General features: G+C 47.5%; 1 protein-coding gene across 1 annotated transcript in view; it reads left to right on the top strand.

Moving 5' to 3' along the window:
• Window positions 1-18,939, top strand: part of LOC124613151 (protein argonaute-2) — a 222,587-nt gene that overhangs the window by 119,316 nt on the left and 84,332 nt on the right. The window contains exon 9 of the mRNA XM_047141779.1: window positions 6,225-6,488. Coding sequence (XP_046997735.1) covers window positions 6,225-6,488 — 264 coding nt within the window. The remainder of the gene's footprint in view (window positions 1-6,224; window positions 6,489-18,939) is intronic.

The raw sequence follows: 18,939 nt of genomic DNA, 5'->3' as shown, positions 1-18,939 counted from the left end.
GCATACTAGAGTTTCTAAGGTAACTCAATCTGTTGCTCATTTATATTGATAAACTCTTCAAACACACAGTTAAACAAGAAGCTATTTATTATGTAGAAGCTTATTTTTCACCACCCAAATAAAAGCAAACACCTATACTTTTGCTTCTTGACAGCACTCAGGCTACTTTCATAATCTTCTAACAATAATGGCACTTACTCAGCTTTCCAGCGTCGACAATAGACAGGGTAAGGGAAAAACACTTTACTAGTTGCATGAAATTTCAAAGAACATTGATGATTCTGTACCATTCTCAGCCAGTCTTAAACAGTGCTTGGAAATCATTCTCTCATTGACATTAACAGGTAGTAGATGGCCATTTTACTAATTAGGACTGTGTTAGACCTTTGTAAATGTGCTTTCTCACACATTGATACTGGAATGCATTGAAACTGCATTGGTGTGTGTGTGTGTGTGTGTGTGTGTGTGTGTGTGTGTGTGTGTGAGAGAGAGAGAGAGAGAGAGAGAGAGAGAGAGAGAGAGAGAGATTGTAGCTCTGGGCACAAGACTGAATCATTGTTCCGAGCTTACTATTGTCTTTTACAACATCTTGCTTTTAACTGCTGCGGCACAGCATGAATTTGCATTTATGCAGGATGTCTGTGATGATGCCTCCAGCTGTGCAGGGATCATCGATATACACACTGCCTTATCAATGGGACAATCTTTGCCATCTCACTGTAGTGATGGCGGTATCTGAGAGACTGAAGAGCTAATTGTCATTTTCCAGATTGCATTCTGCAGCCTCAGTATACAAACACCAGGCATTATCTTTGTATTATGATAAGTTACCATACACAATCCCAGCCATCCATAGACTTAGCCTGGGTTAGCTTTGACTCTCCTTTTCATCCTCCCAACTTAGTCATATTAAATCCGCAGGATAGATGCTTGGGCAAATGCCCACAATTCAGAAATGCCCAGGCATGTATGCATTTTAAGTATTAATTGATAATCGACCTTTAATGAGGTCAATTCTTGGAGTAGTACATGAGGGGGGAAAAAAAAAAAAAAAAAAAAAAAAAACACAATACTCCAGTTAAAAGGAATTTTTGAGGTATAGTGCAGTTTATATTAAGTAACTGGCCTGTATATAGTATTTTTAGTTATATTACACAACTGCAAAAAGATTAAAAAATTGTTGTCAGTTTCATGATCTTCAGAAGTTAAAGAGTTATAGAGTTCCGACTCGGACTCAGACTCTCCTGAATCTGATTCCTCCCTGAATACTGGATTCCTTTCCATTTTGTCTTTGCTTGGACACTTCAGTATGGACTTTTCCTTGGTATTGACAGGGTTAGGTCATGTTCCTGCTCCATTCATCAACTTCTAGTTATAGGAGAGGTAGGTTAGTTTTGCAGCTGTCTGATGAGATTGTTTCTAGTTCTTCTTCTTCTTTTCCCCTGTGGATCCATCTAAAAGTGCTGAAGGAACACTGTAGCAGTATATGTAACTGGTGTGCCCAGTATTTTTATGGCAATTTCTGCCAATTCACAAGTTCATCTTAAACCTTGGCACTACAATAAGGGATGTACACAACAATTATCTTCCCTAGAGTGAGACCCACTCCTTCCCATACAAATTATCTGGATCAAATTCCTTGTTTCACCCTATAATCAGCCAAGTTCTCTCTAACTTGAATAACGTTTCGTCCAGTGTTCTTTGCTGTGCCACAAACAAATCTTATTGCATCAAGTGTGTCGATAGGCTTCAGATTACTACCTTGTGCTGCTGGATCAAGTAGATTAGCCGCAAGATGGATAGAAGACACAATGAATTCCTTCCTAGCTTGGAATTTAGATAAGATTGACTTTTCTTCTGCAGATTGCTGTGGAGAGGACATTAGTTTCGCAACGAGAACTTCTACAACTTATTGAAGTTTTTGGTTATTTTGAGAACATGAGGCTCATTTAACTCTTAAAGTTGTAATCAAATAAAGAATTGGATTTCCAGAACTCTCTTCAGGCTGCAGGTATGACTACGTCTCTTCATTTACAACTAAGGTTTATAAGACAACTTAAGCTAATTGCAAAATTTCAAGATGAAAAATATGGCTCCCCCATCTTCTCTGTCGTGAAAACTTCAGTGAAATTATTATTTTTTTAACCTAATATTTCATCGAACACTACTTGTAAAATGTGTCTGGTTTCTTCTGTTTTGACAACCTCTGCTGCATTTGCCTTGAAAGTTTTGATTGCTTGATAGTATAAAATATCTGAGTACAAGTTCAATAGGTGAGCTAGGCACCCAAGTGGAACAGTGTGAGGGAACTTCTTCTTTATTAGATTCAGTGCAGTGTCTTGGCATCGATTCTTTGGTATTAAATCTTTTTTATGTTAGTATCCTCATTTTATCATCAGAGCAGTGCAGTTGTACAAAAGTAGATAAGGAAAGGAGCAGAACAGAAAACTATAGTAGGGCTCAGATGTTGCTACGAAAACAGTTTAATGTTTAAGAAAACATTTATCATCAAGAAACACATGCCAGCTGTTCAATACATTCAGTAATAATTTTGCTATCAATAATCATTCTTCAGTAATGTTCAGAGATTTGACATTAATTATGAAGAGAGTTACATTACTAAAAAGAACAGTATAAATGATAAGCAGCTGTTAGCAACATGTACTTTTTCTTGGTATATCAAGTTAGAATGCAAGTAAACAAACATGCCTCTCTCTTCTTTCTTTTTATTCATAGTAATAAAGGCAATGAATGATATACATAGTTTTAAGTGTAAACATTATCAACTTTTAATATCAGAATTATTCATCCCTTATTTTAATTGATACTTTACAAATACCAGCAGTAAAAACTTTAAAAAGTTCTTTTTTTTTTTTTTATATAAACGCCCAGATTTTTGGCGTTTAAAAGACTTGGTGCAAATTCGGGGGCAAAAGCCCAAATATAAATGCCCTGCCCACTGGGCATTTGTTTGGTGGAGGATACCCTGTACCACTAATAGTCATTTCCGTTCCTGTTCCACTCACAGATAGAGTGAGAGAAAAAGACTGTGTATATGCTTTCATATGAGCCCTAATTTCTCGAATCTTATCTTCATGGTCCTTAAGGGCAGTGTATGTTGGTGGCAGTAGAATCGTTCAGCAGTCAGCTCCAAATGCCATTTCTTTAATTTTTCTCAATAGTGGTTCTCAAAAAGAACATTGTCTTCCCTCTAGGGATTCCCGTTTGATTTTCCAAAGTATCTCTGAAACACTTAAATTTTGTTCGAACCTACTGGTAATTAATCTAGTAGCCTGGCTCTGAATTGCTTTGATATCTTTCCTCAATATGAGCTGGTAAGGATCGCAAACACTCGAACAGTGCTCAAGAATAGGTCGTACAAGTGTCCTATATGCGATCTCCTTTACAGGTGAACCACTCTTTCCTAAAATTCTCCCAATAAACTGAAGTCGACCATTTGCCTTCCCTACCACAGTTCTTACGTGCTTGTTGCATTTCATATTGCTTTGCAACGTTAACACCCAGGACAAGCAGGACACTAGTAATACCGTAACCAAATATTACTTTCTTTTTTTCCTACTCATCTGCATTAAGTTACATTTTTCCACAGTTAGAGCTAGTTGCCATTCATCACACCATCAACTAGAAATTTTGTCTAAAGTTGTCTTGTGTCACTCAACTTTGACACCTTACCATGCACCACAGCATCATCAGCATACAACCACCTGCCAAATCATTTATGTGTATAGAGAACGACAGAAGTCTTATCACACTTCCCTGGTGCATTCCTGATGATACCCTTGTTTCATAAACATTTGCCATCGAGGACAACATACAGGGTTCTATTACCTAAGAAATTTTCGAGTTGTGACGTTCGCCTGCTTTATTTCTTTGTTGACAGTCCTCGGTGTCGACATCCTCTGTTGTTATACTGGCTGAAAAATGGGGGGTTGAAGTTCAACACTGACTACTATAAATGATGTAGCCAACAGTCGCACAGTTGCTTTTTACACACATACTTAAAGAATCCTAGTGGTGGTTCTTCCAAATATTTATAATTAGTACAGAATTTATATTTGTTTATAAGTCAACAATAGAATTTAAGTTGTGAAACAATTACTGATTTCACTCTATAACAAAAGATATTAACTAGGAATAGTCAAAATAAATTAGGAAATCGAGTAAATACACAAAACTAAGCACAATATTAGATCTGGTACTATATTTCTTAAGACTGAGGGCCAACCTTTCTCTTTTATGAAAATGCAGATTATACTCATGTATGTCAATGGTAATTAGGTAACAGAGTCAGTTGCATATCAGCTAATGTATTCTGTATGCTCATACCTTTGTTAAGAGCCTGAAATGGAGCACCGTATCAAATGCTTTTAGGAAATCTAGAAATTTGGAATCTGCTAGTTGCCCTTCATCCATAGTTAGCAATTTATCATATGAGAAAAGGACAAGGTGAGTTCCATACGAGTGATGCTTTCTAAAACGGTACTAATTTGTGGACATAAGCGTCTCAGTCTCAAGAAAGTTTATAATATTCAGACTGAGAATATGTTGAGAAGGTTTTTGTGGCGCACTGGTTGGTGAAAACAATTGTCTGCCAGGCATCCTTTATCCGTATTTGGGAGGGGGGAAGCTTTGGAAGTCAGTTGCAAAAAGGTTGACTAGTGACTACACAAGTGAAATAGCTGTGCCACATTAGACAAGTTTTATGCAGATGACATCACTTCAGACAACCTTGCAATTGCTTTCACAGTCCACACACTATCTCATATTAGTGATAGTAGAACAGATCTTGTCTATAGCATTGAATGGTAAGACTTCATCCTCTTAATAGATTAGTCCCAATTTTCTGTGGCGGCAATCTATTAAGCCTACTCTTAGGTTGTTATCAAGCCCAAGAAAAAATGTAAATTAAATAAATTCAAGTATGATTGTTATCATGTTGTGAAACACAATGCTAATGGTGATCTGTATGTGAAACTATATAATGTGATGTATATTGAAGTCTTTGAAGGCACTTGATAAAGAACTCTTCCTCTGAAGCTCATTTGTAGATTTGTGATTAACAATTAAGAATAAATGCTGTTGTATGTCACATTATGTTACCAGTTGATGACACTTGCATTTTAATGTGGAAAACATTAAAAACAATAAAGTTGTTCTCAACCTGAAAGCTGGTTTGAACACTGCACTTATTTACTAGGCATAGACCCTGTTGGAAGTGGTATGCTTTTCCTTTCTGAGTCATCAAATGAACTTACGCAGTCAGTTATGTTGGAGCCATATTACTTGGACTTCAGCATTGCAAGCATATTTCTGATTGAACTGGTCTTCACAGGGCTGTGGTGTGCCCGAGAGAGCACGAATAAACTTTGTATAGCTTCATGGTAGTTGCAAAAGATGACAGATATTGCCTTGCCTAATGACACAGGTGTGTGCATGGTTCTTGCTTCACAAAGTTCCAGTGTATGCAGGCTTGATGCCTCACACAAACAAACTAACAAGATTTCGCAACTGCTAGAAAGGTCTACATGCCTTTTGTGTTGCTCTCAGGGCATGTTCACCTGCATGAAGACAAGTTGGAGATATGCTGGCCACGTGAAGCCGAACTGCATGGAAAGTGAGTGGTGGAGAATAAGTGCTGCGAACTCAGCTTTGCCCCGTGCATACAGTGCTCTAAAGCACTCTAAACACAATACAACTTACATTTTATCACACATAAACATTATTCCGATTGGTAAAATGAATAAGAGGCAGAAATAATCCTGGGGTTGGAGACTGAACACTAGTGCTAAATATTCATAAACTCATTAAGCTACCAAGTCAGTTGAGACCAAGTGCTAAATCAGTACCTATTTTATAAATCAAATTTTCATGAATCCCATTCTCAATCTTCTCTTCCTCTGCTTTGTTCATTAATTCACCACCACTCCTACCATCACTACTTGTGGTGGTGGTTGTGGTGATCCTACTCCTACTCCTCGTCCTCCTCCTCCTACTACTACTATTACTACACCACCACTACAAATTAGCATTTTACATTGACACATTTTTACACAGTTTATATAATTATTAAGATTTGTAGTTTATTATAGCCAATATGTGATTAAGTATTTTCCTATATTATTTTATTTTCATGGCATGTATAATGAGATATAATATGTGTTGAATTCCAGGCAACTTTTGATAGTGTCATTTATTTTTACAAGGTGTGCAATATTGTGGCTGGACAGCGTTGTATCAAGAAGTTGACAGATATGCAGACATCAACTATGATAAAAGCTACAGCGCGTTCTGCTCCCGACCGTGAGCGTGAGATAAACAGCTTGGTGAGGCGAGCTGATTTCAACAATGATGCCTATGTACAGGAATTTGGGCTCACCATCAGCAACAACATGATGGAAGTGCGCGGACGTGTCCTGCCCCCACCCAAACTACAGTATGGTGGCAGGGTTAGTTCGCTCAGCGGACAGGTCTCTCTCAGTTTCATTATATTTTATCTACTACTAAGCATTAATATAAGAATGGAAATTGCTTCATGTTTCTCCCACCTCCTTTCTTCCAGCCATTTCTACTTTCCTTCCCTCACACCCCCTGTTCTCCCTCTCCATCCCCCTCACTTCCTACCCCACTCCCTCACTTTAGCATTCCCCTGTTGATACTCCCACTTTCTCCTTCTTGCCCTTATCCCTCTCCTCCCACCCTTCCACCCATTATTCGACTCTGCTTCCCCTTCTCCTCCTCTTTCTCCCCCTCTTTCCCTCTCCTCCCCACAATCTTTCCCTCTCCTCCCCACAATCTTTCCCTCTCCTCCCCACAATCTTTCCCTCTCCTCCCCACAATCTTTCCCTCTCCTCCCCACAATCTTTCCCTCTCCTCCCCACAATTCTTTCCCTCTCCTCCCCACAATTCTTTCCCTCTCCTCCCCACAATCCTTCCCCCCCAATCTTTCTCTCTCCTCCCACTGATCCCCTCTCCTAACCACTGATCACCTCTCCTAACCACTGATTCCCCCCTCATCCCACTGACGCCCCATGCCTCGCACAAACACCCCCCCCCCCCCTCATCCCACTGACACCCCCCTTCATCCCACTGACGCCCCCCCCCCCGCCTCACACTGGCACCCCCCGCCTCGCACTGATGCCCCACTCCTTGAACTGACACCCCCCTCATCCCACTGACACCCCCCACCTCACACAGACGCCTCGCACTGACGCCCCCCCTGCCTCGCACTGACGCCCCCCCTGCCTCGCACTGACGCCCCCCCTGCCTCGCACTGACGCCCCCCCTGCCTCGCACTGACGCCCCCCCCTGCCTCGCACTGACGCCCCCCCTGCCTCGCACTGACGCCCCCCCTGCCTCGCACTGACGCCCCCCCTGCCTCGCACTGACGCCCCCCCTGCCTCGCACTGACGCCCCCCCTGCCTCGCACTGACGCCCCCCCTGCCTCGCACTGACGCCCCCCCTGCCTCGCACTGACGCCCCCCCTGCCTCGCACTGACGCCCCCCCTGCCTCGCACTGACGCCCCCCCTGCCTCGCACTGACGCCCCCCCTGCCTCGCACTGACGCCCCCCCTGCCTCGCACTGACGCCCCCCCTGCCTCGCACTGACGCCCCCCCTGCCTCGCACTGACGCCCCCCCTGCCTCGCACTGACGCCCCCCCTGCCTCGCACTGACGCCCCCCCTGCCTCGCACTGAGGCCCCCCCTGCCTCGCACTGAGGCCCCCCCTGCCTCGCACTGAGGCCCCCCCTGCCTCGCACTGACGACCCCCCTGCCTCGCACTGACGCCCCCCCTGCCTCGCACTGACGCCCCCCCTGCCTCGCACTGACGCCCCCCCCCCCCCGCCTCGCACTGACGCCCCCCCACCCCGCACTGACGGCCCCCGCCTGCCCCCCACTGACGCCCCCCCTCCCTCCTACTCTTGCCCCCTCCCTCCCACTCTTGCCCCCTCCCTCCCACTCTTGCCCCCTCCCTCCCACTCTTGCCCCCTCCCTCCCACTCTTGCCCCCTCCCTCCCACTCTTGCGCCCTCCCTCCCACTCTTGCGCCCTCCCTCCCACTCTTGCGCCCTCCCTCCCACTCTTGCGCCCTCCCTCCCACTCTTGCGCCCTCCCTCCCACTCTTGCGCCCTCCCTCCCACTCTTGCGCCCTCCCTCCCACTCTTGCGCCCTCCCTCCCACTCTTGCGCCCTCCCTCCCACTCTTGCGCCCTCCCTCCCACTCTTGCGCCCTCCCTCCCACTCTTGCGCCCTCCCTCCCACTCTTGCGCCCTCCCTCCCACTCTTGCGCCCTCCCTCCCACTCTTGCGCCCTCCCTCCCACTCTTGCGCCCTCCCTCCCACTCTTGCGCCCTCCCTCCCACTCTTGCGCCCTCCCTCCCACTCTTGCGCCCTCCCTCCCACTCTTGCGCCCTCCCTCCCACTCTTGCGCCCTCCCTCCCACTCTTGCGCCCTCCCTCCCACTCTTGCGCCCTCCCTCCCACTCTTGCGCCCTCCCTCCCACTCTTGCGCCCTCCCTCCCACTCTTGCGCCCTCCCTCCCACTCTTGCGCCCTCCCTCCCACTCTTGCGCCCTCCCTCCCACTCTTGCGCCCTCCCTCCCACTCTAGGGCCACTGCTCCCCTCCCCCTATCACTTCCCCACTCCCTCTCCCCTCATTCCTCCCTCTTCCCCCACTTCCCCCACTTCTCCCTCTCCCCCCACTCCCCAAGTCTTCCACTTTCCTCCCTCACCCTCTCCCCTCATTCCTCCCTCTTCCCCTCATTCCTCCCTCTCCCCTCATTCGTCCCTCTTCCCCTCATTCCTCCCTCTTCCCCTCATTCCTCCCTCTCCCCTCACTCTTCCCTCTTCCCCCACTTCTCCCTCTCCCCCCACTCCCCTTCCACTTTCCTCCCTCACCCCCCACTCCTCCCCTCCCCCTTTCTCCTTTCCCCTTCTTCTCACCCTCACTTAGCCCTTCCTTCCCCTGCTCTCTCCTCACACAATCCCATTTCCACTCCACCACCCTTCTCCCACACTGCCCGTGGCCTTCTCTGACCCTGCTCTACCCTGCCCATGTACTCCCTCAACTGTGCCTTCAACATCTACCCCCCTCCTCCCCCAGATGTATCCTCATAAACATGTGCTCCACCCTGTTACCACTTCACTCCTCTCCCACCCTTGCCCTCCCTCACACCTGTACTCTGTCCAATTGTTCCTCCCACACCCATGTTCTCATCAACACGTGCCTCACCCATTCACCACCTCTCTCCCCCAGCACACATGCCCTCCACCAACTGTGTCCTTCACCCATCCATGTTCTCCCTCACCTGTGTGCTTATGCGGTGCCTCTCTCCAATGCAACCTCTCGCACACACTTCATCTAATTGTCCCCTCCCCCCATGCTTCCTTCACCCACCCACACCCTCCCCCATGATTCCCTCACCCACTCATCCATCCTCACACGTTTCGGCCTTTATGTGATTTTCTGGAAGAGCAAGCCAATTGGGGAACTACGCCTTACATGGTGCATAATGTCTATCATGTGCTAAAGTGCGCGTCATTTATGTTGGCGGCCAAGTTTAGGTTCGTTCTGCGCATCTGACGTCACAAAACACAGTCAGCCAATGAACAGAGAACGACGTTGCCAGAGCTCAACTGCAGTGCAGAGCACGGACGAGTGTCTTCAGTTTTAGAAATGTTCAGTCATAAATAAAGTAATAGAACAAAAGCAATGTCTTGATAGCAGACATTCTTTTATAGAAAGTTTGGAAAAAGCATTCTTTATACCAATTGCTTCATATTCTATTAATTAATTAAACCAAACAAGCAATAAGCCTCCTAATTCAGGCGATAGCAAGGAAAGGTGTTTGTGTCATTCTCACGAACCGCTTTTTCGCAATAAAGAACAGCGGTAATTGTTTATTTCCTATTGTACTTCGACGAAGCATGAGTAATTCATAGTCATACCAACAGTGTTTGTCGGTCTTTTGCGTGACGTGTTATAGTCCTCATGGCGTTATGTAGTCAGACAAGGTGCGTTAGCGTAACGGTTAAGGTGTTGGGCTGCTACGCGAAAGGTTTGAGTTCAAACATTTTTCATTATTTAAAAACAATATCGAAGTGCCTTACTTCACGAATTATATTCGTTTGAATGCAATTTTTTGAAATTTCTAGTGCTTTGTCTCTTCATTAACCCTTTCGCTGCTGCAGACACGTGCTCCCCGCATTCCGCGCTTGATTGAAGTGCTTTAAAATAAAGCCAAACGTGCTCAGTGTAAATAAAACTTTTGTTACAGTCGCGAAAGACGGAATATTTCTCAATATTACATACGACACCTATGTGGTACTTAAATGAGCTATTGTTATACAGTAAATTTTATATGAAATTTAGGTATCTTGTCCACATTTCATTCTCAACATTGTGGCAACTAAAATTGACCCTACGGAAAGTATACTCTATGGACTTTTACCTCTGCAAACTCTTCAAAATTTCGTGCAGTGGTTTACTATATTTAATGCTGCATAATAACTGCGTTGAACATCGAAACAAAATTAAGCCGTTTATGAGGGGAAGGTATCAGTCAAGAAGATGTGTAAAAATTTAATTTTTGGGCCAATTAGTATTTAATTTTTGGGCCAATTAGTTTTTGTGAAATCGAATGATAAGTGTGTCAAAGCAGTCGGAACACCGTGTGTCTGCACAGGCGAGCAGTGCAGTGATGACAAAATGTGGGGAGCATGTCTCTGTAGCAGCGAAAGGGATTAATGCGGCCGTGGTGGCTTTACTACATGAACTACGCGCTCCCCCCTGAACGTAACCTTGCGAACTATGCTATACTATGGCGCTGCTTCTATTGGCTCGTGCGTCGTGTGCAACTGGCAACGCAGCAATCTCCCGCGTCTGGGCGGACATGCGCGAACCGCCAAGATAAAAGAATTGAACTATAAGACCTCTAGCGTCCTCTGACGTGAATCTGCACTTCCACTCATTCTCCAGCTGTTGGGGGAGGTCGCCCTCCTGGGTGTGATTTCCATCCTCTTTGCTGTCGATGATAATTGATTTCTTAGCTCATTTGCACCTGATATCCAGCATGGTAACCAGTCCATTGTGGTGGGGCCGGCATGTACCCTGTTAGTTGTAACCCCCTGACCTCACAGGGATCGCTCTGCTGATACCTGTGCTATTAACTGCCCGTGTATGCCAAGGAATATATGCCCATCACCCTGGGGCATCGGGCCTCCCGGCAATGGCCATCCTGCCAGGTGGCCTTTGCTGCGGCTGGGTGGCTCCCATGGGGAGGGTCCCTGGTCGGAGTGGGTGGCATCAGGGCGGATGACATAACATGAAGTGTTGTACGCCATCTCTTGCTGGTGATCAAACACCAGCAGTCTCCAATCGGTCAAGGTCTAGCGTCAGTGCTAAGAAATACGAGCCCAAATCTTTCCTCTCATTGGCCCCATCATGGGAGGAACGCCAGGCTAAGGATGGGAGCAAATTTATCACCCTGGTGCCTTGTATGTACGAGAGTTGATTTGGAATCTTTCTTGTCAGTGAAACTTCAGTTTCTTGTGGAGCATTTAGAGGACAAGTTTGGGGAGGTGGAGGGCTTGTCCAAAATGCGGTCAGTGTCGATCTTCATCAAAACAGCATCCTCTGCCCAGTCACAGGCATTACTCGCGTGTGACAAGTTGGGGTACATTTCTGTTTCCATCACACCCCATAAGAGCTTGAATATAGTCCAGGGTATCATATTTCACAGGGACCTCCTTTCGCAGTCTGACAATGAGCTGCGCGCCAATGTAAATTGGTGCGTCCACCGGAGTCCGAGGGATAATCAGGTTGTCACTGGTGCCTTCATCTTGGCTTTCGATGGTGACACATTACCCGAGAAGGTCAAGGTGATGGTCTACAGCTATGATGTAAAACCATATATCCCTCCCCCGATATGGTGCTTTAAGTGCTGGAAGTTCGGCCACATGTCTCCCCGCTATACTTCCAATGTCACCTGTCAGGATTGTGGACGTCCTTCACATCCCAGAACTCCCTGTGCCCTGCCCCCCATCTGTATCAACTGCAGAGAGCACCATTCGTCGTGCTCAGCAGACTGCAGGATTCTCCAGAAAGAAACAAAAGTACTGGAATACAAGATCCTGGACCAACTGACCTACATTGAGGCTAAGAGAAAATATGAGAGGCTACATCCTGTGCATATGACATGAAACTACACAGCTGCTACGACAATGGTTCTACCATCTTCCGTTTCTCCATATACAGTTGGTTCTCAGACTCCACCTGCTCCCTTGATGGAGGGGGGTAATTTCCTTCCCTGTTGCTCGTGCACAACCTGCTTCAGGAGCAAACCCCCCCCCCCCCTCCCCACAACCACCGGGGACGTCAGTCCCCACTTCTCAACTGGAGAAGCGTAAGTCGTCTTTGCCTCCTCTCGCCCAGAAGGGATCCCTTGGGTCACTCCCTTCCCAGGTTCCTACCAGTTGCAAAGCGGACACCTACCAGTGGCTAAGCAACCACAGGTAGCTGGCCGTAGGGCTTCATGGTCCTCCTCAGTCCCTGAGACTGAATCAGTGAAGCCCTCCCAGCCGGACAAACCTAAGGAGCAGCAAGAGAAACCTAAAAAGAAAAATACCCCCAAGAACCAAGGCAGTGCGGTGGTACCCACACCACCACTACCTACAAGCTCTGTGTCTGAGTATATGAGGTGGAGATTCTGGCATCTGCTGAGGACATAGATCTCGTTGGGCCTCAGACACAATGCATGTCGATCGTACAGGTACTCATCTGGTGGCAGCAGGTGACCCTGAGGTGTAGACTGCCTCATTGAGTGTTTCATACCTTCCCAATCTTACGATCATGTAATCCTCCAGCGGAATTGCAGCAGTTTTTTCCACCACTTGGCTCAGCTACAACAACTGCTAAGCTTTACAACTGCTCTTTCTGCATTGCTCTCCAGGAAATCTGGTTCCCGGCAATGCAGACCCTGCCCTCCGCGGCTATAAGGGATATTACAGGAACCATAGCGACTATAATAGAGTGTCAGGTGGAGATTGCGTCTATGTCCTGAACTCAGTATCCAGTGAAGCTGTGCCCCTTCAATCCCCTCTTGAAACTGTGGCTGTCAGGATAAGGTCGATGCAGGAAATAACTGTCTGCAATGTTTATCTTCCTCCAGATGGTGCAGTACCCCTGAACGTATTGGCCATACTGATTGATCGACTCCCTAAACCTTTCCTACTTTTGGGAGATTTTAATGCTCATAACCCCTTGTGGGGTGTCACCATGCTTACTGGCTGAGGCAGGGAAGTCCAAAATTTATTGTCACAACTTGACCGCTTCCTCTTCAATAAAGGTGCCCCCACTCATTTCCAGGTGCCCCCACTCATTTCAGTGTGGCATATGGCAAATATTCGGCCAGTGATCTCTCAGTTTGCAGTCCTGGCCTTCTGCCATCTATTCACTGGAGAGCACATGAAGACCTGTGTGGAAGTAACCACTTCCCCATCTTCCTTTCACTCCCTCGGCGTCATGCCCATGGACGCCTACTCAGATGGGCTATAAACAAGGCAGACTGGGAAGCCTTCACCTCTGCTGTCACCATTGATATTGTCATTGAGCAGGTGACTACAACGATCGTTTCTTCAGTGGAAAATGCGATCCCTCATTCTTTAGGGTGCTCTTGACGAAAGACACTCCTTGGTGGTCGCTGGAAGTCGCTGAGGCAATTAGAGCATCGGCGAGCTCTACAGTGACACAAGTGGCACCCTTCCCTAGAGCATCTAATAGCCTTTAAGCGGCTCTGTGCCCGCTTTTGCCGGCTCATTAAAACGACGGAAACATGTGTGTTGAGAGAGGTACGTGTCGGCCATTGGGTGCCATATGTGACCTTCCCAAGTCTGGACCAAGATCAGACTTCTTTTTGGGCACCAGACCCCAACAGGTGTCCCTGGCATTAACATAAATGGCGTGTTATCTACCAACGCAAATGCGATTGCCGAGCACTATGCTTGAACCTCTGTGTCGGAGGACTACCCCGCAGCCTTTCGCACCGTCAAATGGCAGATGGAAATGGATGTCATTTACAGAGTGGGTGCTCCTCAGCACCCTTGCACATTCTCCTCACGCAGCTCCTGGGCCAGATCGGATCCACAGTCAGATGATTAAACACCTCTCGTCTGACTGCAAGTGACATATCCTAGTCATCTTCAACCTGATCTGGAGCGATGGTATCTTTCCATCACAATGGCAGGAGAGCCCCTGGTCAAAACCTGCTTGATGTGGATAGCTACTGGCCCAACAGCCTTGCTAACTTTCTTTGTAAGCCGCTGGAACATATGGTGTGTTGGTGGTTGGGTTGGGTCCTGAAGCCATGTGGCCTACTGGCTCCATGTCAGTGCGGCTTCCGCCAGGGTCGCTTTACCACTGATAATTGGTTGCTGTATTTTTTGACTTACGTAAAGCATACGACACGACCTGGTGACATCAAATCCTTGCCACATTGTATGCGTGGGGTCTCTGGTGCTGCTCCCGATTTTTATCCAAAACTTCCTGTCTCTCCGTACTTTGTGTGTCAAGTCGGTGGCTCCCATAGTGCTGCCCCCCCCCCCCCCCCTCCCCCCGCCACCCCGTATTTAGGCGAATGGTGTTCCGCAAGGCTCCGTATTGAGTGTCTCTGTAGTTTTAGTGGCTATTAACAATCTAGCAGCAGCTGTAGGGCCGTCGGTCTCACCTTCTCTGTATGCCGATGACTTCTGCAATTTGTACTGTTCCTCTAGTACTGGTGTTGCTGAGCAGCGCCTACAGGGAGCCATTCACAAGGGCAGGCATGGGCTCTAGCCCACGGCTTCCAGTTTTCTGCCGTGAAGTTGTGTGTTATGCACTCCCGTCAGCATTACACCGTTCATCCAGAACCAGAACTTAACATTAATGATGATCCTCTCACTGTACTGGAAGTGCTGGCAGCACCTCAATGCCCTCTGCTGCCTGGTCAACAACAACTGGGGTGCAGATTGCTCTACGCTGCTACAGAGCCCTTGTTCAATCCTGCCTTGACTGTGGGAGTCTGGTTAACTTTCCAGCGATGCCCTCAGCGTTGTACGTTTACTCGACCCAGTGCACCACTGTGGTGTTCACCTAGCAACGGGAGCTTTTAGAATGACTACAGTGACCAGTGTGTTGGTGGAGGCCGGAGTTCCTCCATTGAGTGTTTGGTGTGCACAACTGCTTGCCAGTTACATTGCATACATTCGTAGTTCTCTTGTGCATCCGAATTACTGACTCCTTTCCCCAACCACGGCAGTTCATCTCCCACATAGGCAGCCCAGGTCAGGGGTCACGATTGCGGTTTGTGTCCATTCCCTTCTGTCTGAACTGGAGTCATTCCTGTTACCACCTCTCCTTGAGGTCCATTCATGTGCACCTCCATGGTGTACACCTAGGCCGCAGATTCTTCTGGAATGTTCACATGGCCCTAAGGACTCCGTTAACCCTGCGTCTCTCCGCTATCATTTCCTCTCGATTCTTGATATGTACTGAGGCCAAGAAATGGTTTACACCATCAGAATCCCAGGCAACAAACTTGCCGAAAGGCTGGCCAAAGAGGCTATGCGGAAACCACTTCTGGAGATGGGCAGCTCCGAAACTGACCTGCGGTCTGTCTTACGCCACAGTTTTTTTTGGCTTTGGGAGACGGAATGGCATAACAATATGCACAACAAAGTGCGTGTCATTATGAAGATTATGAATGTGGAATCAGTTAACCTCTGCCGGCTCCGCATATGCCTAGGCTTGTAACTTTCCCAGCACCCTACCTTCGCTGTTGGTTGACAGTGCCTCAGCAGTAGCTTTAGTTTTACGTTTTATTCGTGAGAGTGGGTTTTATCATTTGGCCTAAATCTTAGCACATGTCCTTTGTCCCTCTATGTCCTCCACCCAAGTGCTTTTAGGGTGGAGGTTTTAATGTGTTGAAGATTGGCTGGCTTCTCCTTTTTATTCTCATGGATCCCAGCCATTGTAATCTGCTCTCCCGCCGCCCAGTCCCTCTCCTGCCGCCCCGTCCCTCTCGCGCTGCCCCCTTCCTCTCCTGCCGCCCCGTCCCTCTCGCGCCGCCCCACTCCCTCTCGTGCCTCCCTCTCCCGCCGCCCCTCTGTCTCCTGCCGCCCCATCCCTCTCGTGCCAGCACTCGCTCCCTCCCCATACCCTTCTCTTCTGAAACGTCTCGCTGCCACCTCTCTCCACCTCTTGCTTCCTACCCTCATCTTGCTCCCCTCTCCTCACCCCTCCCCTCCCCGCTCTCCACCCCTAACTCCTCCCCTCCCCTCCCTCACCCCTCACAACCCACATACCCTCCCCCAGCCTCCCACCCACCAACCCCTTCCCGCAGCCCTCCCACCCACCCACCCCTCCCACCAGGCCTACCACCCACCCACCCCTCCCCCCAGGTCTACCACCCACCCACCCTCCCCCAGTCCCTTCCTCTCACCCCTCACAACCCACCGCCCCGCCCCCAGTCCCCTCCCCTCACCTCTCACAACCCACCACACCGCTCCCCATCCTCCCACCCACCCACCCCTCCCCCCATCCTCTCCCCTCTCCCACCCTCCCCCCATACCCTACCCTCACCCCTATCCTCGCCCCTCTACATCTACATCTACATTTATACTCCGCAAGCCACCCAACGGTGTGTGGCGGAGGGCACTTTATGTGCCACTGTCATTACCTCCCTTTCCTGTTCCAGTCGCGTATGGTTCGCGGGAAGAACGACTGTCTGAAAGCCTCCGTGCGCACTCTAATCTCTCTAATTTTACATTCGTGATCTCCTCGGGAGGTATAAGTAGGGGGAAGCAATATATTCGATACCTCATCCAGAAACGCACCCTCTCGAAACCTGGCGAGCAAGCTACACCGCGATGCAGAGCACCTCTCTTGCAGAGTCTGCCACTTGAGTTTATTAAACATCTCCGTAACGCTATCACGGTTACCAAATAACCCTGTGACGAAACGCGCCGCTCTTCTTAGGATCTTCTCTATCTCCTCCGTCAAACCGATCTGGTACGGATCCCACACTGATGAGCAATACTCAAGTATAGGTCGAACGAGTGTTTTGTAAGCCACCTCCTTTGTTGATGGACTACATTTTCTAAGCACTCTCCCAATGAATCTCAACCTGGTACCCGCCTTACCGACAATTAATTTTATATGATCATTCCACTTCAAATCGTTCCGCACGCATACTCCCAGATATTTTACAGAAGTAACTGCTACCAGTGTTTGTTCCGCTATTATATAATCATACAATAAAGGATCCTTCTTTCTATGTATTCGCAATACATTACATTTTTCTATGTTAAGGGTCAGTTGCCACTTCCTGCACCAAGTGCCTATCCGCTGCAGATCTTCCTGCATTTCGCTACAATTTTATAATGCTGCAACTTCTCTGTATACTACAGCATCATCCGCGAAAAGCCGCATGGAACTTCCAACACTATCTACTAGGTCATTTATATATATTGTGAAAGGCAATGGTCCCATAACACTCCCCTGTGGCACGCCAGAGGTTACTTAAACGTCTGTAGACGTCTCTCCATTGAGAACAACATGCTGTGTTCTGTTTGCTAAAAACTCTTCAATCCAGCCACACAGCTGGTCTGATATTCCGTAGGCTCTTACTTTATCAGGCTACAGTGCGGAACTGTACCTAACGCCTTCCGGAAGTCAAGAAAAATAGCATCTACCTGGGAGCCTGTATCTAATATTTTCTGGGTCTCATGAACAAATAAAGCGAGTTGGGTCTCACACGATCGCTGTTTCTGGAATCCATGTTGATTCCTACATAGTAGATTCTGGGTTTCCAAAAACGACATGATACTCGAGCAAAAAACATGTTCTAAAATTCTACAACAGATCGACGTAAGTGATATAGGTCTATAGTTTTGCGCATCTGCTCGACGACCCTGCTTGAAGACTGGGACTATCTGTGCTCTTTTCCAATCATTTGGAACCCTCCATTCCTCTAGAGACTTGCGGTACACGGCTGTTTGAAGGGGGGCAAGTTCTTTCGCGTACTCTGTGTAGAATCGAATTGGTATCCCGTCAGGCCCAGTGGACTTTCCTCTATTGAGTGATTCCAGTTGCTTTTCTATTCCTTGGACACTTATTTCGATGTCAGCCATTTTTTCGTTTGTGCGAGGATTTAGAGAAGGAACTGCAGTGCGGTCTTCCTCTGTGAAACAGCTTTGGAAAAAGGTGTTTAGCATTTCAGCTTTACGCGTTTCATCCTCTGTTTCAATGCCATCATCATCCCGGAGTGTCTGGATATGCTGTTTCGAGCCACTTACTGATTTAACGTAAGACCAGAAGTTCCTAGGATTTTCTGTCAAGTCGGTACATAGAATTTTACTTTCGAATTCACTGAACGCTTCACGCATAGCCCTCCTTACGCAAACTTTGACATCGTTTAGCTTCTGTTTGTCTGAGAGGTTTTGGCTGCGTTTAAACTCGGAGTGGAGCTCTCTTTGCTTTCGCAGTAGTTTCCTAACTTTGTTGTTGTACCACGGTGGGTTTTTCCCGTCCCTCACAGTTTTACTCGGCACGTACCTGTCTAAAACGCGTTTTACGATTGCCTTGAACTTTTTCCATAAACACTCAACATTGTCAGTGTCGGAACAGAAATTTTCGTTTTGATCTGTTAGGTAGTCTGCAATCTGCCTTCTATTACTCTTGCTAAACAGATAAACCTTCCTCCCTTTTTTTATATTCCTATTAACTTCCATATTCGGGGATGCTGCAACGGCCTTATGATCGCTGATTCCCTTTTCTGTACATACAGAGTCGAAAAGTTCGGGTCTGTTTGTTATCAGTAGGTCCAAGATGTTATCTCCACGAGTCGGTTCTCTGTTTAATTGCTCGAGGTAATTTTCGGATAGTGCACTCA

The sequence above is a fragment of the Schistocerca americana genome, chromosome 1 (assembly GCF_021461395.2).
Source record: "Schistocerca americana isolate TAMUIC-IGC-003095 chromosome 1, iqSchAmer2.1, whole genome shotgun sequence".
In the NCBI taxonomy this organism is placed as follows: domain Eukaryota; kingdom Metazoa; phylum Arthropoda; class Insecta; order Orthoptera; family Acrididae; genus Schistocerca; species Schistocerca americana.
Note: the sequence above shows the minus strand (reverse complement) of the source record. Positions and strands in the feature narration are given on the sequence as shown.